The sequence below is a fragment of the Parasteatoda tepidariorum genome, chromosome 2 (assembly GCF_982258835.1).
Source record: "Parasteatoda tepidariorum strain Cologne lab strain chromosome 2, Ptep-v5.0, whole genome shotgun sequence".
NCBI classification, from domain to species: domain Eukaryota; kingdom Metazoa; phylum Arthropoda; class Arachnida; order Araneae; family Theridiidae; genus Parasteatoda; species Parasteatoda tepidariorum.
Genome location: NC_141756.1, coordinates 91,940,587 through 91,962,280, shown reverse-complemented (window position 1 = coordinate 91,962,280; position 21,694 = coordinate 91,940,587). Strand labels below are relative to the sequence as shown.

The window sequence follows — 21,694 nt, the reverse complement described above, 5'->3', positions numbered from 1 at the left end:
TTTCTTACTTTTTGATTAAAATTTGGTAACTTTTTGGTCAACAGCGTTTCTTAGATTCAAATGACATATTCCTGTTTATTCCTGGCTCAAATATAATTTATGACCCCTTATATGAATGTTTTTGTTTTACTTATTTTTGAGAAGGACTTTATAAAAATACCTATTAAGATCGAGCAGTACGAAACATCCTACATAAATTGGAGATTTATTTGATAAATATATTAACAGGAATATAATATTGCACACTTTCTTACTTTTTAAAAAAAAAATTATTTTGAAGGTTACTTAAATATTTTGTTACAACAATTTTAAATCAATTTCAAGTTAGAATTAAAAAAAAAACTTTTAAACGTAAACCACTTAGAAACGAAGGTTTATTCCATGTATATTTCGTCGCAATATAATTTTAAAATTTATTTCAGTTCGTGAAAAGCTGTAGTTTTGATATCAAATTCCATTAAATTTGTAGTTTATTAGCACACAGGATGACTTTAAAGTAGCTTCGTGATTTTATCGTGGTAAAATTGATAAAATTACAAATTGCAAGGTGATTGAGTTATATCATTATAAAGTGGACTTTAAGACCAAGAAAATAAATAATGTTTATTAAAAAACATGTTCTATGCGATGGATCTTCAATAAGGCATAATTGAGCTTAAAATCTAAGAACGTTTTCTCGTATATTTATATTATGTAAATTTGCTATTAATGCAATTTATGATGTTAAGTTTGAATATTAAATACCATTTACTTGTTAAAAATCCCACAAAGCAGAATGTGCAGAAATTTATACGGAAAATATTGAAATATTTACAAAAATTTAAATATTTAATGTGCACATAAGAAGTATTCTAAAATAATCACTTTTTCGGGATAAATATGCTTTACATAGAAAAATATAATTTGTAAAAATGAATTATTTACCAGGTTTTTATTTCATCATCAGTGTATTCAACATGAGGAATAGGTTGTCCACTGAAAGTATATAATTAACAATGTACGCAAAGAATTAAATATTCAAACTGCAAATAAAATAATATACTGTATAAAGAATGTAAAGAAAGTTTGCTATGTAATGAATGTTCACTGATGTAAATTTGCTTAGAATTTCAATCAACTGTAAGGTTGTTTATAATGTCAATCATTTGTAAGGTTGATTTTAATGTCAGCAAGAATCTTTATTACAAAGCCCAACAAGGTTTATAAATGATTAGCAAATTAACTATGCAAGCTTGAAACAATGTAAAATTTAACTATGCTTATTTACGCGCTTGAGGTACGCATTAAGCTTGCATGAACGACCCATTTATATAGAGATTGAATCTGTCTTTACAAAACAAGGTCAGAAAAACCTTCTAAAAATGAGAAGGGTCATTTGCAAATCAAGAATAGAAAAAGTTTTCAAACCGAAGATAAATTCACTTTCTCAAGGTTTATTTTAGATTTAATGACCATCACTGAAACTATGTATTCACGCAGGCATATATATACTTTGTTTAACACTTTTAAAGTGAAGGTTGGTCTTATTATTAAGTTTTCAACACAAACAAAATGTTGCATTTGAGAACTTGGACAAAGCTAGAATTGGAAAAAAAATTCAAAAACGAGGCTTATTGTAAAAGATGAAGAATGAAATTTTATAAGGAAAAATAAAGAATGAAATGAAGTTTTTTGCAGTTTTATTCAATTTTAAAGGAAACAAGTGTAGCATATTAATATTTCTCCTAAGTTTGAAAAAGGATTGATTAGTCATTCGTTCAATACCAACTAAATGAAAATAAAATAAAAATGCAACATTTGCTGCGAGGTTGTCAGATATTTGGTTAGCTATTCGTTAAAACTAGATTCCACACTTTGTTGGTTTATAGATCTTGTATTTAATGTTGTGTATTGTACTTTAAGAAAAAGAGCACTTTCATAAATTTTAAACTAATATAGCATTAGAATCCGATTGAGGATCGATCAGGTATATTTTATGCAGGGTTGGGTTTTTGACGTCAAAAAGTGGTTTTTGACATGACAAGGGTATAATACTGGTTTAAACCGTCAAAAACCCGTCAAAAATGTCAAAAACTGAAGTTTGCCAAGAAAATATATAAATTTCAAAAGTACCAACAGTTGCCATGCATTATATTGAAATTTAATTATACTATAGGTAATCAGCAGGTTTTAAAATCTCAGAAATTTATATTCAAATGCATGTGCAGAAAAATTTTGCACAAAAATTGTTTAAATATTTATATTTAAAAAATTTTTTCTTCTTTCTTTTTGATACTTAAGAAAATTAAAAGATTATTACTATGCATTTTTGACATAAGGAACATATAACTAATATTTATAAGGAACTTACAAGTTATGTTGTATAAATACAAACTTGATACAAGATACAAGTGTATAAAAAAATTTTTTTTAATGTTATACCGAATATCTTTATTATCCAGTATGTTAATTTGAATTTAAAAGTAGTTATATTTATGAATAATGATAAATATAATTCATATTGTTATTATATTTATTTATAATTATTACACTTATCATTTTAAAACAATTTTTATCTCTTAATTTTTTTTTCTCCACTTGTATTAAGAATACAAATAATGTATATCTTGAAAGCAAGAAGTAATTATTCAACAGCTGAATATTTAGATATTCAACAAAACTATATCGTATTCAGCAAAATGAAATTCACAAGTATTTGGATAAAATAAATTTTCAGCATAGTAAATGAATAGGCTGAATATACTGTAAATTGACACTAACTCTGTGTATTTAACAGAAAGCACTTAGATTTGTATTGTCCTATGTTAAAAAGATTATTAAGAAGATTTAAAAGAATATTAAAAAGATTTTTCTTTAAAAGAAGATGTCTAATGTACAAAACTGCTAATGTTTATCTTTAAAAATGTCTTTAGCATAATCTACTAAATTTGGTTATAAATAAATTTCTTAATAATATCACTGCAGATTTTCAATAACACATGAAAATGAATACATAATATTACAAAAGATGTGAGTTTTCAAAAGTACAAGATTTTGGTTACTATTCAAAATATAAGTGTTTCTTCAAAATTTTAAATTTATTTTTTCTAGAACATATTTAGAAACACTATCCTTTAAAAAATATATAAATTTTATGTATTAATTAAATTTCACATATTAATATAGGTTTTTGACATTTTCGACATTTTTGACAGTGAGGTTTTTGACGTGACAGTTTAAACCATGGTTTAAACTGTCAAAAACTGTCACATGTCAAAAACCTGCCAACCCTGATTTTATGCTGTATATAAAGTAAAACTGCTATGAATAAAACACAAATAAAGTTTTATGATTCAATGTACAGTTGTTATGGTTTATTTTAAATTCATTTTTTATGAGTGCTGTCCTTTAAAAAAATAATAAATAACAATAATGAAACTCACTGTTGGTAACTAAAAGCTTTCAATGCTATATCCTTCCTTCGAGTTCTGTAGGCAATGTCAGTATATCCCTGTAAGTTACAGAATATTCAATTTAGATTTTTTTTTAAATTGAAATTTGAGAAAAATGTGAGAAAATAGGTGAAAAGAACATTCATTTTAACGCAAGAAATTTATTCTAAACGTAATCAAACATGATAGACATAAATATCATAATTTAATGGGATAGGCAAAAACATGAAACATCGTGAAAGTCATCCACATTTGAGAGAGATGTGAAAGTAATTTGATTAGTTGTGGAAAGTAAAAGTCTCATTAGAATTTAAAGCTGCTTGTTATTGTTTAAAAAGACTTGACTCCAAGATTAAAAATATAAATCTAAGTTATGACAAAAAATACTTAATTTTGCTTTCCAGAACAGCACATTGAGCATAAAATGAAGAACGTGTCGCAAAAAACAGTAAGTTGAAGACAAAATCAGATGAACACGAGAACATGCATGGTAAGACCTTTACTTTCGCTACTTGCTACGAAAAAACCTTTAAAAGTAAGTATCCTTACTTGTACTTCGCTACTTTTTAAATTTAGTACTTTCACTTCGTTACTTTTTTAGGAAAAGATATAAGTATTTGTAAAGAAAATGGTGAAAAAATTGTTACTTAATTTAAAAAAATTTAATAAAATTTTCTCAAAAAAAAATGTTTTTTTTTTTTTAATTTTTTTGAAATTACTTTTTTTAATTCATAAATTCTTTAACAGCTGGACTCTTTTTCCTAAACACCCTTAAAGTTCAGTTCTTTTATCAAATTGTAAAAACTTTATCGAAAAATCTTAAAATTTTGCTATTAGTTATCCTTGTATTATGAGCTATAATGTACATGCATAGCTTACCGGATGACTGCTGTCCAGATTTGGTTCAAACTTCGACAGAATATGAGCGCATTTGTCTAAATCGCTTATATGTTTAGGAAACCATTTATCTGAAATAAATAAAAATAATTTTGTTTCATTATAATGTCATTGGTTAGGAATTATGATAATTTGAAAAAAGTTTGCAATGTCTAAAGTAGTTGAGAAGCAGAATTTAAAATATTTAAAAGGGAAGTGGATAAAAAAAATTAGTGTTTAAATATTAATGTTATTGTGAATGTCCGAAATCAAGAGAATGTTAACTTTCAGCGGTTAATGTCAATAATCACATAGTCGCTTTGGTGAATGTCCGAAATATTTGTTATATCCGATGTGACATTAATTTTTTGTTAATATCATTGTATTTATTCGATATTTTAATATCTGCTGAGGATATATTAGGAGAAACATCAGTGTCCGGAGTACCGGTTAAATGTATACCAGGCAATGGCACCGAACCTTAAAAAAAATAGATGTAGGGCATACCGGGCAAATGTATACCGAGCAGTGGCATTTAACTATACATAGTATATATTTCGGACATTTACCAGCGACTATGTGGTGATTGTCAACATTCACCGATCCAATATCTGTCATTCACAGTAACATGAATAAGGTAAGTGCTTAGGGAATTCAGTTTTTATAATAAATGCTAATTTTGATCGGTTTTGATAATAAACAACTGATGAAGGAATAAATTATAAAAAGATGTTTGTCTAACAGATTTTATTTGTCTTACGTTGAAAAAAAATTAAAAAGTAAGCATCGTTTTAATATTCTGATGCATATGGTTGATATTACATTAAAAAAAAACTTGTAGTATAAACTGACTACATCAAAAACATTCCATAAACTAAGTTCTATTGGTTATAAAACTGCATTAATATAAAAAATTGGATTTTTTTTTCAATCTGCTTAAAATAGTTTTGTGCAATGTTATAAAAAATTTCAATTATATTGCATTACCTATCAGATAGCATCAGCTATCTATCTGTAAAAGATAAAAGTTGAAGCTAGCAGCTTTGCACTATCTTTTTAACCTGAATTGAGAATATTTTTCTGCTCATATTAATAAAATGTAACGGTTATCTATCTGATCTAATCTCTATAATCTATCTGATCTACCTGTCAAAATGTTTGTCTACATTTCTGTAAAAGAAAGAAGTTGAAGAAAGCAGCTCTGCACTATCTTTTGAACCTGCATTGAGAATACTTTTATGTTAATGTTAATAAAATTAGAATAATTTCAAATTATTTTCCTTTTTATTAGGTATTTTATTAGCGTTAAATTACATTAAAAAATTATATTTTGGAGAACATAATCAACTCAACTATTTAAAGTTATGAAAAAATATTCAGTACGCTTGCTGTTTCCTTGTACCAAACATTTTACTGTTCTCTTAGGTATAAAAATTCTTATTACAGTAAATTGTGGAATATCACCAGGGAAATTTTTTTTATTAAAACTCGTAATACCCAAAAAATATTTGAATTGCAAACGTAAATAAATACTTTACCGAGGAAATAAACTTTCTCGTTCGAAATGACAGTTATAGTTATTTCTTCATTTCGTCTAACTGTCTTGATTAGTTTCATTAGTTCATTTTTGCGCACTGCCATTTTAACCAAAACATCTACGGATGCATGCTCCTTCTTTGAGACTCTTGTTTCTAAATGTTGAATATAAGCACTGGAAGCCTAAAAATGATAATAAAAAGGATAATTTTTATGAGAGCAGCTTTGAAATTAATACATTTATTTATAAATGATTGATTTGAAGTGATAAATTTTAAATGATAAAGGATAAATGATAAATTTGAAATGAGTTTATTTAACATCAGCTTAGAATCATCAATATATGCATTTTTCTGCAAATTCTTAAAGTATGTTATAAGATCAGGTACCATATTTCATTAAATACTACATAACTAGTTCATTTTCATATAATTTTTATTGTGCACATTTCTAACACATATATCTGTAATGAATTTAAACAACGAATGCAGGAATTCGTTTTAATAATTAATGATAAAAAATTTGGTCTTTTTTAATTTTTACTTGCAATGAATATTTTCGACTTCATTAATATACACAGAGAAAAAAAAAAGTATGGTAAAATCTACCAGAATATGATAAAATTTAACGTGTTTCTGACTCTTTGGTTACTTTAAAAAGCTCGGTAGTTTTGTAGTTTTGTTTTTGTTCATTGTTAGGCTTGCTAACAAAATTAAATTTAAGTCTCCTAAAGATCCTGTTAGTTCTGATAATAGCTGGAGCATTTACCACACTTCTTGTCTGAGCGACCTTGTTTACAACGTACAAACTATCAAATATACGATAAATCATCTATTGCTGCACATTGTTGGAATCTTGGTCATAAAGGCAATTTTTACCATTGCAAAACTCTTTTTACCACAGTCACATCAGCACATCTTGATCCCTTGGAAACTCGTTTTATTACCATGAATGGCGATTCCCTTGTTACAACATAAGTTCCTCAATGACAGTTAACTCCTGAACTATAATAATTTCTCATCACCTCTTCATAGCGCGTGGAAATGTATTTTACCCTTATTTGCCCCTCTTGACCATTATGACTTTTTTTTGTTTTATTTTTCATCTTTTTTCTCTCTCGGCTTCTGTGTTTTTCTAGTTTTGTTTCTTACCCTTATTTTCCTCATTTTCATTGGAAACTTAACGCTTCATATTTTTAATCACTTTCGTTTTTTCTCATATTTACGCCTGGCAAGTCCTAAGAATGGGCGCCTGTTTTAGAGCACTTGAAACACGTCTAGCATTATATCCAATCCGTATATTTTTGAAGTGAATTGAGTCTTTAATCAAATAACTATCTAACTTATTTAAAACGCTCCTTGCAATCTGTTTTTACACAAAATAATTAAAACTTTAGACGTTATCCAAAATGAGAGCAAATTATTTTTTTTGACTGAAACTAGAAGTCATTGAACTCATCGATAATGTAATCTAATAATGATAAACAATAATGTTAGTGATTGTTGCACATGACACATATAAATTAAAATTGTACTCTGTATGTTAAATACTTTCTTGACAGATTTCAACTGTCATTTTGATATCATTAATATTATTTTATCATTTAAAAAGAAGTGAACTTCATAACAAATAAATATATCATATACTTACATCAATACACTTAAGTATGTATGGTAATAAAGAATAGTCATCCTCAATTGTAAACACAACATTGGTAATTATTTTGTTGGAACCATTATCATCAGCAATATGGCTCAGCAGCAATATCTGTAGATAAAAAAAATAATATTTCATTTGTGATCGCTTTGTTTGTAAACAAGCTTGATTCATTTTCATAAATTTTGTATAAGGGACAAGAAATATCTCCTATTCCAATTGTAGTATTGTTTATTTATTTATTATTGTTATTTTGTAAAGAACTTAAGTCCATGATTATTCAAAAAGAATAACCAATGTCTAAACCAGTATAACACTATATGTGTATTTTTTTTTTTAAAAAAGTACTTTAATTCGAGTTAGTTTTCATTTTTCATACATTATTACTCTGTGGAAAGAATTCAGTAATGTTATTGGAAAGTAATCGACATCAAATCGGTATTATATATACATTAGTAACATCATTTTGGGCAAGAAAAAAATTATCGTTACGAATTCAGATATTTTCTACCACAGGAAGACAAATTTTTTTGTTGCATTTGTACAAATACTTGATCTTGTCTAATTAGTGTGTGAGGATTTCAAATTTGAATTTAGTTTTGTTGCTAAAGCTACAGATTTTTTTAAATGACAATTTTAGTCTATTACTTGTTAAAATGTATAAGTTTAAAACCGTTATATGTAACAGAGGGTCACGTAGTACGTCATGCGTTGCAACAAACTTCTAGTGGAAATAGGGCACATCATCAGGATTGAAATTGCATAAGAACCCATGCTTGGAAATATCGTTGTGCACAGCTAGGGACTCTTCCTTATTATGAATTGTTCAGAAGCACATGAAGAAACAGTTCATAATATGAAAGCGCTCCTAGCGGCGTATCATAACATTTTCGGCCATGATTTCCTATGCAATTTTTCTTCTAATGGTGTAACCTAACTCCAAATAGAAGTTTGTCACAACAATTACGCGCATTCTGTTATATATATAACGTTTTCAAGCATGTATATTTTCAGAAAAATTGACTAAATTCGTCATTTAAAAAAAAATCTGCAGCTTGGAGAGAGAAACCGATTGTAGATTTGAAATTAACAAAACTAATGTATCTAATATTTATTTTTAGAAACTATTTCATGCAACAGAAGAAAAAAAAGGTTCTCTTGTATAACCAGTAACTTTTTAGAATTAACTTAGAATCTTTCTAAAGAATTGAGAAACCCCTTCGTCAAAAGCCAGTAACGTTTCTGAAATAAATCAGTCATATCTAACTGTTGAAAGTGACTTAGTTAGAATGTTGCTGATCTATGATGCTATCATCTAACGGGAAAGATAGATGGTACTAGAATTCATGATGAAGTGAAACAGATGGTGATTTGAAGTCCTGTTGTGCTGGCATCTAAGTCTGCCGGAGAGAATTACTTGTTCTGGTAGTCCACGTTCACCAATTGAGATGTGTATCAACGAAGAAATCCTCCGATATATTAATAATTGAAAAACAGTAATGCGAGAATTCGATGAGATAAGTGGATTTATAAGGCGCTTCATCACAGAATTAAAATAAAAAAACAATTTGTAAACAAAATTACCTCGGTATCCATTAATTACAACAAAAAAAATGTAGCATAAAATTTAGGAAATACAAATATATATCATAAATATATCCTAGATGGCAGACAATCTTTCGGCGTAGTAATTTCATTTTCATTTGGTTGGCAAAGAAAGGTTGACTTATTAATCCTTTTTTAAACTTAGTAAAAATATTAGTATGCCAAGCTAGTAAAGATTGATAATTTGATTGACAAAAAACTTTACAAAAAAAACTTATTTTTTAGCTTTTACTGTAAACTTTGTTATTGCAATTTTTCATTCTAGCTTTGCCCAGGCTCTCAACTGTAACATTTTGCTTGTGCTGAAAACGTATCGACAAGGCGACCTTTCACTTTTAAATTGTTCAGGAAAGTATAAAAGCTTGTACACAAATCTTGTTGCAGTTTTGGTCATAAAATCTGAAATAAACCTTGAGAAGGTGAACTTATCCTCAGTTTGAGCTGACTTTTTACTCTAGATTAGCGAGTGATGATTCATCTACTACTGCAGTAGGTTATTCTAGCCTTGTTTTTTAAAGGCAGATAAAATCTCGATATGAAAGGGTTGTTTAAGCAAGCTTATTGATGCAAACTTCATAAAGCGTGAACATAGCTGAATTTAACATTGTTTCAAGCTTGCATGATTTATTTATTGATCATTTCTAAAGCTTATTTGGCTTTGTGGTAAAGGTTGTAGCTAACATTAAAATCAACCTTACACTGCCATCTGGGGTATATCAATAAGACATGTTTTTGGAAAAATCTTTAATTCATAAAAACACCTGCTGAAAATTTCCATTTCATATAAACATATAGAACAATCTTTTAATATTCTAAACTTAAAATATTTCAGATTTTTCTCATAGTAATCTTAAAAGGTTTTTATTCTCTTACTTCCGATTTCCGTTTGCAAAGTTTTGAACAAGCATCATCATTTATCGTAATTTTTCGCTCCGCAGTTTCGTTAAGACACGGTTACTAGTTGATCATTGTAGTCAAGCATCACTGGCTGAGATCAGTGCGAGGGTGGGTGACCACTTGGACCAGTCAACCAAGGGACCGAGGGTCCGTGGTATTGGTCCTCGTAAAACTGTTCAACCGTAAAGAGCTCGATTGCGAGAGCAGGTCGTCGGACTACCGAAGCAGTGGTGCCAGCCGCCCTCTGCAAAGGATCAAAATTGTGATGGTACGTCTTCGGATCATTTTAGGGGATGTTTCCCAGACCGTCGCCAACAGCCCATTGTGCAGCTCTAGTGCGACATAAATAACAACTACAACAAATCGTAACTTTTCATCGATACTCTATGGAAAATAAACATACAGCTTACCTCTTCTTCAGTTAAATCTTGAAACTGTATTTCATCTTTCTTCAGTTCTTTTATCCATTGTTCCTGTGCAAGCTTGTTTTTAACCGTTTCTAATTTCGCATCAATCACGAGGGAGTTTCGTCTGGGTCTATTTGATACTGGTATTTGCTGGAATAAACATAAAATGTTATGTATGCACGCATCAAATTTTTATTGCAAGCATTTTGTGTGATAATATTCCAATGAATAAATTTATTTTGAATATAATTATTTTTAAATAAACGCTGTTATAAAGATTTAACATGCTAATTTGCTTCCAACGGTGCTAGATTGAATGATTTAGTCGTTTAAGTTAATTCTTTATGGACTTTAACCCACTGGCGGCTTAGAAAATTGTTAAAATTGGGAAACTATTTCTCCTCAATACCCTCTTTTTCTAATGAATAACATGAGGAACGCGATTTTATTATGCAGAAAAGACTGCAGGTTAAATTACGACCTTTTACGCGGAAAATCATCAGTGGGTTAATCCTTTTTGATAAAGAGCCGAGGCAGCTCAGGGGATAGAGAGCTCACCTCCCAATGAGATGCCCTAGGTTCAAATCCCAGAGGTAACTGGCATCTGTGAATTCTGCACCGGTCATGCCTTCACCAATGTGCTGACGTAAGACATAGATCTAAAGTGATAGACGAATCATGGGTTAGACTATCCCCTTTCCGTCGGATTAGCAATGGAATGTTTCAGCGGTTTTACACTGCGTGTAAAGCAAATGCAGGTTAGTTCCATCAAAAAGTCCCCAAGAAAGCTTTTTCAAATAATGCTTAATCTATAAGTTTCCTTGTCATCTTTTTTGGGTTCAAAATTGCTAGGCTACGGAGTTGAACATTGATGGTTAAAAACTCAGAATTAGGTCGACTGTTCAGCACTGCTTATAAAGCAAAATAAAATAAAATAAAATAAAATAAAATAAAATAAAATAAAATAAAATAAAATAAAATAAAATAAAATAAAATAAAATAAAATAAAATAAAATAAAATAAAATAAAATTTCTTGATAACATGCTTCAGCTTGTATTGGATTCACCTTTACACTTCATAATTAAAAGGGGCACGATATTACAGCTTAAGCAACCAATTATGATTCATCTTGAATTTGATTGATTTTAAACCCTTTTTAGGCAAAGAGGCACGATATAATTGCTTAAGGTAATTATATTATTTTTTAACCTAAAACGAGTACACAAAACATATGAATAATTATAAGCTTGTTGTATCAGTCTAAGTATTGTACCTTAAACTGGTCAAATATTTATCTAACCGGTTCAATTAGCATAAATATATTTCCCCGTGGACTTGATCACTCACAACATGTAAAATCACTCATGATCATAATACGGCATAAATTTCTGAGAAATTTCATTAAAGTATTATTTAGCACTAATTTGATTTATTTTAGCTTATGTACCTAACAAAAGTTACTTTTTATTGCATGAATAAACAATTTCAATTAAGTAACAAGTTTAGAAGGAAATAATTCCAACTGAATACTACTCAGTGAATAACATCCAACGGCCTATAGTACAACAATTGGAGGTCAAAGAAACAACACCATGTAGTACCTTGGACACCTCATAACACTCTACCTTGGATAATTTCCTAACTTGATATTTTTTCTGAAGTACATGACAACATTCACAAAAAATTGATTAAATGGGCAAACGTGTTAGGCATATACCACAAAATTTCTAAGTTTCTTAAATAATTACTTTCTGCATGTGAACAAAAGTTAAAATTAGTTCAAGATTATGAGTTATCAGAGATTGGAAATTAATAGTTAAGAAAAATTATTTATCACATGAATATTAATAACAAAAAAAAAAGAAAAGAAATTCCTGCAAATCCTTAAAATAGATCTAAACATATAAACTACAGACATTAGCTTACATGTTCCTTTAAGCAAGTTAACAGTGTCTTTGTTTATTTTTGTTGATTTGATTGGTATTTTATGCAAATGCATTTGATAAACACAACTATCATGATGCTTCATGCTAAAGATTTGCAAATAAAAAAAACCCCCAATAAAAATGCTTCCTGTCTTGTGCTAAAAAAGATATTCATAAAGTGTATTTAAGTAGCAAAACAAAGGAGAAAAGAAGGCTGATAACGATGAATGATTTGAATAACGACTAGTCATTATCGTTATTGTACCATTCAAGGGAAGTAATGAGATTGGGGAACATCTCTTTCTTTTTTTTTCCTGTTTTCGGAACGATCAGATATAAAAGGCATGGAAAGAAAAGATTAACTATTTAAAGGTCAAATAATGATTTTATCTTCTCAAATCATTTTTTTTTTCTCTTTTGAACTTGAAACTATTATTTTCCTAATTTTAAATTATGATTTATTTATTTTTTGAAGAAAAAAAAATTCAATCGAAATGTTTCAATTTTCATTAAGTTTTATTTTAAAAATTTTCTGACTTATTTAATTAACTTTATCTAAACAGGCCTTAAAATACTCAAACGTGTGAAAAGAAATTAAACGAAAAATGAAGTTACGGTAATTAGTGTAAAAAAATCCGGTAATATTTACGGTTTTAAAATGGCAGTTGAGTTGCTTGTGCGATACCATTTAATTTACGAAGTAAATCCTTAGGTTCAGCTGTTTTTTACCATACAAGAACAAGTTTTCCGTAAAATTTGCGAACTAAATTTTCGTTTTTACCATAAAGGAAAACGTTTTCCATAAAAATTACGAAAAGAATTCGTTATGGAACTGGTTTTTAACCCTAGCAAAACAAGTTTCTACACAAAAAAATAAATAAATAAATAAATCTGCTGTCTCAATAGATTTTTACTGGATTGGAACATTCTTTCTCAGTGAAAATTACTAAGTAAATCTGTATTCCCACCTTCCCATCAGATGTAAATATTTCGCGTCGGCAGAATTAGTATCGACCAGTCATCGTTGGGATTCGAATCTGGGTCTCTTTAATGTCTGGGTCTTTCCGAATCTGGGTCTTTCCGAACCTCTGTCCCTTGAGCCAATGTGGCTCAAGGAACAGAGGCGAAATGATGAGAATTTTGCTTCAATATTGTATCAGTTTCCCAATAAAATTTTTCGTAGTTTTATTAATACGACCTAGATATTGCCTTGATACAACCTTGACCTTACATTCAAAGTTATGAGGTAATTGCTAAAAAGTAAAAGCAAATCTAGAAGTAATCGTTAAATGATTGGAGAAAATATAGTTATATTACAAAAAGCAAAATTGCATGACAAAAACTAGAATCTAAACTTACGAATTTAATCAGTTTGTGATTAGGGTGGAAAGCAAAGAAAAACCGTTTTGTCAACAAAATAGTTTTAAACCGTTAAATATACAGAGAAATTCCAAAAAACGACGGATTTTTTTCTGTGTACACATTAGTAGTTTTCCTCATTATATGATGTGCTCTTATAGGTATGCATGGTAGCAGGACTCAAAAAATAAATCTCAAAATTTTACGTGCTCTGTTGTGCACTTTAGTAAGAAAAATATGCATGCCTGAATGAAACTTTTAAATGCTCTAACACCTTTTTCGATTGCATATTAAAAAAAATAAGAAAATATAAATGCGAATTTTTTTTTTTACGGGTCGTATTATTATTTCGTCAGTCAAAAGATGAAGTTAATAACAAAATATCTATATTTACACTTCACACAGCCGGCCAGGTGACCGAGTGGTTAGCGTGTCTGACTGCGAAGCCGATGGTCGCGTGTTCGAATGGCGAGTGGACACCTGTGGCAAAGCCACGCGGGCTCCACCGCAGTGGCTTCGCCACAAGTCCCCACTGGGAAACGAGAAGAGAGTAGCAGTTCTGGCATTCCTGTGGCCAATGGGACAATCCCCAAGTGCCCGCCAATTTAAAAAAAAAAAACACTTTACAGAACTATTGTAAGTATAAATAAGAAGTTTTAAGTATAATAAACAATAAATTATAATCTACTACTTAACAAAAAAACTATAACTAAAGTCTACTACTTTTTCACTGAAAATCTATTTCTAAATTTCCAATAGTTAACATATGCACCCGGTTTCTTTCCATTAGAGGGGGAAAGGCCTTGTTATTTCGCCGTTTTTTAGAGAAAAAAAACATTTATTAAAAAAATTAGTACATCTACGATTTTTTACGGGAAGAAAAAGTTGTGTTAAAATTACGATACTGTATTGTAACAATATTTTTGGTTAAAAAAAAAAAAAGAACCATAATTTCGGTAATAAAATTTAAAATATACGTGTTGTAAACCATTTATTTGTGAATTTTTCATTTCACATTCATATGGTAACGGTTTACCGAAAATTCTGTTTTTCAAAATTATAGTTCAAACTACCTCACATACCGTGGAGAATGTAAAACTGAAAAGAAAATATAATTGAATGCTTGGTTTTTATGCCATGCTCTAAGATATCTTTATAAAATTATAAACTTTCGCCACACTTACCAAATTTTATAAAATCAAATTTCATTGTTAATTTTACCTTATCAAAAATTTAAACTATTTTCTTCAGTATTTAGCAACTGTGAAATTATACATTTTCAATATAAAAGGTTGCATAATAGGTTAATAACATACCATTACTTTACAATACAATAAAAGAAAACTTAATTTTAAGTCTTTAATATTAAATAATGCATAAAATCAGAAACGTAATAATAAGAGACACCCTAAACCAGAAATTCTGCAGCATGGTAGCGGACACGGCAGATGATTACATCATTTGCAGATTATATTTTATTAAAGTTTAATTATTTTTATTTTTCAAAAGCTAAGTTAGGGAGGTAAGGGAAATTAATGAGACTCCTTTTAAAAGCATCTTCTCTAAACTTGTTTTTAATAAAAATTTTAAAAAAACTGAATTGAGAGAACACCGCAAAAAACAGAAAGTAAAGACTTTTTTTCCACTGTTTCTTGATTTTTAAATTGTATAAGAATATATTCAATCCTTCTTAAGAGCCATTGTAAAAAATACAATTTAAACGCGAACGACATAAAGTTTTTATGTATAATTTTTAAGGATTTTATATTTGCAATATTTGCTACATGTATTCTCATGTTTTGCTACATTTATGATTAAGCAGAATTTGCACAACAATAATCTTTTGATCGAAGACTAATTTAGAAAGAGTTCTTTAAATTCTGTTATCGCACAGAAAAGTATATTAAGAATTAGATTATGAATAAACAAGTCATATTCCATAGAGTAAAGAATTATTAAATAAAATATAGGTAAATACGATAACAACTTTTATTAATGCCACGCTGATGGATGTCAAAGACATGTGGATCATTTTGTTTACTAACGATCTCATCCCGTAATTTTTTTAATGAGAATTCAAAAAAGATAAGACGACAGTAATTTTTTTGTATTAAATGGAGAGATAATTTAACATGTGAGAATTTTTCTAAAAGCGAATGTTAAAACTATAGAGCTGAAAATTATGATTTTTTCCCGACCTCAATGATTCAGCCGTTAAAGTCCTGAATTGTCAATGTAAAAGACAGTGGCTCGGCTGTGGCAGTTTGAAGCCCAACCTGCTTCAAATCAACGGGTATCTACTTGTCCGGGAATTAAAGGAACATTTTGGGCAATGCCAAGCACACTGGACCATTGGTCACAAAATTATAGATCCTTAATTCCATGATTTTCCTGGACCTCAACGGTCTATTGTGGAAATGCTTTACTTTTTTATAAATTAAAATTCACATATCAAAGGTATGCAAAGCTTTTGGTATTAGTTAGATTCAGCTGTGATGTAAGCCTTCACAGCTGAATACATGTTGAGATGTGATGTAAGCTCTCACAGCTGAATACATGTTCAGATGTGATGTAAGCCACCACAGCTGAATACATGTTGAGATGTGATGTAAGCCCTCACAGCTGAATACATTTTCAGATGTGATGTAAGCCCCCACAGCTGAATACATGTTCAGATGTGATGTAAGCCCTCACAGTTGACTACATCTTCAGATGTGATGTAAGCCATCACAGCTGAATAGATGTTCAGATGTGATGTAAGCTCTCACAGCTGAATACATGTTCAGATGCGATGTAAGCCCTCACAGCTGAATACATGTTCAGATGTGATGTAATCCCTCACAGTTGGATACATGTTCAGATGTGATGTAAGCCATCACAGCTGAATAGATGTTCAGATGTGATGTAAGCCATCACAGCTGAATAGATGTTCCGATGTGATGTAAGACATCACAACTGAATAGATGTTCAGATGTGATGTAAGCCATAACAGCTGAATAGTTCATCACAGCAGGGAATAGACCATTCGCCTGGCAATGTTGTAACCCAAATTCGAATCCCAGCGATGGCTGGTGGAAACGAATTATGCTTCCGAATCGTAGCGACACAGCTATGACATAAAATAACATCAATAAAATAACATATAGGGTTAAAATTCCTTTCCTAACTTACTATCCGTAAGAGATTTTCATGGTTTTCTTGTCTAAGTAACGTAAAAGCAGGTTAATTTTAATAAAAAATGCTCCATGAAGACAAGTTTACGAAGTATTGCATACCGTAATACCAAACGTGGGTGACGGTGCTTGCTGTTATCGATCAATGCTTGATCCAGAGGATATCTTATGTTTTAAGTTGAGTTCAAAACGACAAAGTCATACATGGATTAGCTGCTAAAATAAAATAAGTTGGGTTGAGGTGATAATGACGTGATTACCATGCAGCTTGATATACGGCTAAGAACTTAATATTTTACAAAGATGTAGAGATAAAATAGAGATAAAACAAAAGAGCAGTCGATATTTTGCCCTGTAATGCTAACACCAATCTTTTTATGCTGGAAAAAAAATTAAAGTAATATTTTCAAAATATTAATTTCTTATTGATTTTTTCATTTAAAATTATGTAAATAAAAATGTTGTGAATATTTTTATAACTCTTAATTCAAACACTTTTAGTAGCTGCAGAGATATATGTAACAGAAAACAGTAAAAAATTTATTTTTTTCTCGAAAATTATATTTTGATAAACAAGTTTTATAATCGCGTGAAAAAATTATTTAATTATCTAAAATAGTTTCAGAAATATGATGAAATACTATGGAAAACTAAGGGGTAGAAACTTTCGATAGCTCTCCTGCGTTAACTATTGAGACCATATTCTCCAAATTGCTAGAATTTGGAATCCGTAGAAAAAAGGGGATATTTAAATATCGCCATAACATATTTAATGTTACTCTTCGAATCAATGAGTTTGCATTTGTTAATACATAAAAATCCTAAGATAACGTCAAAATTTCTTTCTTTACAGGGTGCGTAGCCAAACTATTCAACAGAAAATAAGCACCTTTTAAGCACTTTTCAAGCACTCAAATAATATTTTCAAGCACTTAAAAAATATCATAATTAAGCAGGTTTAGAAAGTTTTTGACAATTGACGGTTTTATCTGGTTTTAACCGTCATGTCAAAGAAAATATTTGGCATTGTTTTTGACAATTGTCAAAATTTCTGAATCATGTAAATTGAATGGCGTTTTCATATGCCACGAACTGACGATTCCGAAATAGATTGGGGTTGAATTAATTATGAAAACGTTGAAAAGAACAATGTGAACATAATTCGTAGCGAAAATCAACATGGAAAAGGAAAAACCTCAATTTGGACAAGGGAAAATTAAGCACTTTTTAAAAACACCCAATAAAAGAAGCACCTCTAAGGTCCTTTAAAAAACGAACATAGAAAATAAGCACCTTTAGTCACTTTTTAAAAGCACTATACACCCTGTTTTAAAAGTAAAATTCAAAAGTTTCAAATGTAATTCAAATCGAATTATTTTTTTTTACAACCCAGTTACAAAAAAAAGCATTTTAGGAAAAAAAATAGTTTTTTTTTACTCGTAATCGAACAAAAGAATAATTGTGAATTTACTTACCTCATTGATGGAGATTCTCTCCTGAAAGCTGGCACTTGTAGCAATCATTTTTGTCAAGTAGGATCTGTAGGGAAAATGCGCGCTCTTTTATAAAATGCAGCTTAATTTTAAAAAGGGGGGAACTTACGTCATTCTGTACATGCGCATTATTAGCTACAATGACGTGCACCTTTTAAGTTAAGATATTTGTCACAATCCATTCATAAAAATAATGACTTTTATCTGTCCTTGCTTTAAAAAAATTTGATCTTTTTAATAAGTTTCAAACATTATTATTTTTGTTAATTGCCGTTTTCTTATAACTTAATATGATTTGGTGCTACAAAATCGATAGAAAAAAATTTACCGAGTATAATGTAATTTATCGAGAAAAAATAATTTGAAATGATATCATTTAATTAATTTATTAATTTGCGGTTACTCTTCTTTACCTTAAAAATGTAAATGAACTCAAATATTTTTAAACATTTGTTTATTTTAATTATCTTTCTCCCCTTAGATGATATTTGGTATTTACGAGAAGAAATTTTTAGTTAGGAAAAAAGAATCAACGAAAACGAAATATATACCTCCCTAATATAGGCTATTATATTTTTTTTTTACCAAAATCAAATCAAAACCTATGCACATTTAAGGTTACTATTTAATAAAGCTAGGAAAAACAAAACAAATGTTGAAGTCTGACAAGTCAATAGGGATGGGATTAAAAATATCAAAATTTCTACTGTTTTCAGAGAGAAGCAAGAGGAGTTGAAAAGTGATTGCTAGGAACACCTCCGAATTCTATTCGGTAACGTTTTTCATCTCACCTTCACTACTAGTGATTAGGTAAATTGTCCACTTTATGTAACGGTTTACCTGAAATTTAGTTTCCGAATTAATTTTTATAACCACGCGTGAAGGAAAAAATATAAAATTCAAAAGTAAATTTAACCAAATATATCATGATAAAATTACCAAGTTTACCAAACTTTATCATGTATTACAAAACAACATTTTATTGCTAAGTTTACAAAAACATTTGAAGCACTTTGGTGAAATTTACAGAGCTCTTTGGTGTTCCCATTGAGCTAGAAACATGGTAAGTTTTACCCTATTCTAGTAGTAGTTACTGTACTTTGTTTTCATTGAAGTTTCATCAGGCAATCAAACAGGTTTAGAGATTTTGATAAAATTTTGTTTCTTTCTCACATAAATATTACTTTAAGAACCCTATTGCATATACTTTTTGTATTTATTTTTTTGCAAGTGTCCTAAAAGTATCTAAGTGGAATACTCTATATACTCTAGTTTACTCTTTATACTCTAATACTCTATATAACTAGTTTAAATATACCATTTATCAAAATATATAAAATAATAAAAAAATTGACCACTTAGTACTCCGTATATTACTTTCAAAGGAAATAGAAACTCGCTTTTAAGACAGACAATGTTTCTTGATTTGAAAAATATATATTCATATCAAAATTTTTGTAATATTGATAAATATATTTCACAAGTTGAAAATTAAGGCTACCTCATAAGCAACGGCAAATTTCATGTCATATCAAATCTTTTAATGATGTGACATAATCATCATCGTAAATCGGTAGAGAAAGATAATATTTTTAAAAACTAAAAAATATATTAAATTTTGGAATTTTATTAAATTCAATAATTGACAAAGTACAAAAGTTAGCCCAAGAGCTTGTAGTTTCATTTCCACCCGATTTTAATATTAAATTTAAGGATAATTCTTTTTTAAATGCATCAACATTGTTAATATAAAACTGTATCAACAATATTAATATAAAATGGTATCAACAATATTAATATAAAACTGTATCAGCAATATTAATATAAAAATGTATCAACAATATTTATATAAAACTGTATCAGCAACATTAATATAATATTAATATAATTACTTCAAATCCGAATAAAATCAAACTGGATCTTAAAAAATTATTGTAGTAGGGCGAAGAGCAAAAAAAAAACAACTTTTTTTTAATTTAAAAAAAATAACGTGTTGGCTTTAATTGATAGTTTCAATATTACATTTTGCTACATTATTCATCAGAAGTCGTGGTGGCTCAGAGAATAGAGCGTCCGCCTACCAATGAGACGACCCAAGTTCGAATCCCAGTGGTGATTGGCTCATACGTATTCTACTTCCGGCTCGCACCAACGACAATGCTACCATAAATTATCCTCAATAGACTGGTCACGGGTTAGAATCCCCTTGCTATCGGGCTAACCGTGGGAGTCTTTCATGGTTTCCATTTCCATAAAAAGCAAATGCGGTTTAGTTCCATCAAAACGTCCTCCACGAAGATTAGTTTTTCCCAATGCTAGATTCAGGCGCTTCCTTGTTTTCTGGGTCAGGTTGTCAATAACAAGGCCACGGAGTTGAGCATTGGTAGCCTTAAACTCAGAATTGAGTCTGCCTTTTATACAAAAATATAATGTAATCTAAAATATAAAATAAGATTATTCATCAAAGAAAAAATAATGAGTTAATTTACTTACGTCTCGTTAACCAAACGTAGGAAAAAAAATTGATCTTTACAAGTTATGAAACAGATATAGCAATAACTCTAGAAGACAGAGCAATAACTCTGGGATTGTCATCACAGTTTTGTAGGAGCTTATTACGTTAAATAATAATTTTGAGATTTTAAACAGGAATTCGATTTAATGTTATGCATTAAATGTGGCGACATAAGTTGATTATGTTTATATAGCATAATAAATTCTTGACACTATAAAATAAACATAGAAATTTTATAAGCAAGCGCAAAATATTAATCATAATAAAAATCTGTTCAAAGCATAGAAACATAATCATTTATATTATTATAAATGAAAAGGAGGTTAAGGGCACACATACCAACAGTTTGGAGACAAATACAAAAGAGTTGCTTAAATTTCATCAGTCAATTGTTTATATACTTTCGATTCCTCTGCTTTGACAATCAACTTCGAATCTAGTTTACGATATTTTATTAATTTTTAGTGCGTCAAAAAGTGCTCTTCAATTAAGTGGACCCATTTAAACGCCATAAAACAACACGTGCTCAGCCAAATTTTTAAACTGACATCAATGTAATCTGGCGCGTGCCAAATAGTCACGCTTTGTCTACTCCTTCAAAAAGAATTTTTTTACGTAACTAAGATATTTTTTTGGGGGATAACGACCTATACAACAGCTAATTGAAATTTATTTACTTAGTGCATTATTTTATTTCTATTTAGGATGTATCAAAATATTAACAGTAAACATAATAAAAATAGCGAAATCGTAAAATGCATTCACAAATACTGGAAACATCCCAGCTTTGTTTCGAAATGCATGGAAGTTGTCATTTGAT

The 21,694-nt window shown here is 29.4% G+C and overlaps 1 protein-coding gene across 1 annotated transcript in view; it reads right to left on the bottom strand.

The window, feature by feature from the left end:
* The window catches only part of LOC107453388 (tyrosine 3-monooxygenase), a 31,581-nt gene extending 10,096 nt beyond the window's left edge, over positions 1–21,485 (bottom strand). The window contains exons 1-8 of the mRNA XM_043044778.3: positions 21,214–21,485; positions 18,342–18,405; positions 10,412–10,558; positions 7,494–7,610; positions 5,846–6,026; positions 4,311–4,399; positions 3,423–3,490; positions 925–975 (exon numbers count right to left, since the gene is read on the bottom strand). Coding sequence (XP_042900712.2) covers positions 925–975; positions 3,423–3,490; positions 4,311–4,399; positions 5,846–6,026; positions 7,494–7,610; positions 10,412–10,558; positions 18,342–18,389 — 701 coding nt within the window. The 5' untranslated portion in view covers positions 18,390–18,405; positions 21,214–21,485. The remainder of the gene's footprint in view (positions 1–924; positions 976–3,422; positions 3,491–4,310; positions 4,400–5,845; positions 6,027–7,493; positions 7,611–10,411; positions 10,559–18,341; positions 18,406–21,213) is intronic.
* Between the last annotated feature and the right edge of the window lie 209 nt (positions 21,486–21,694).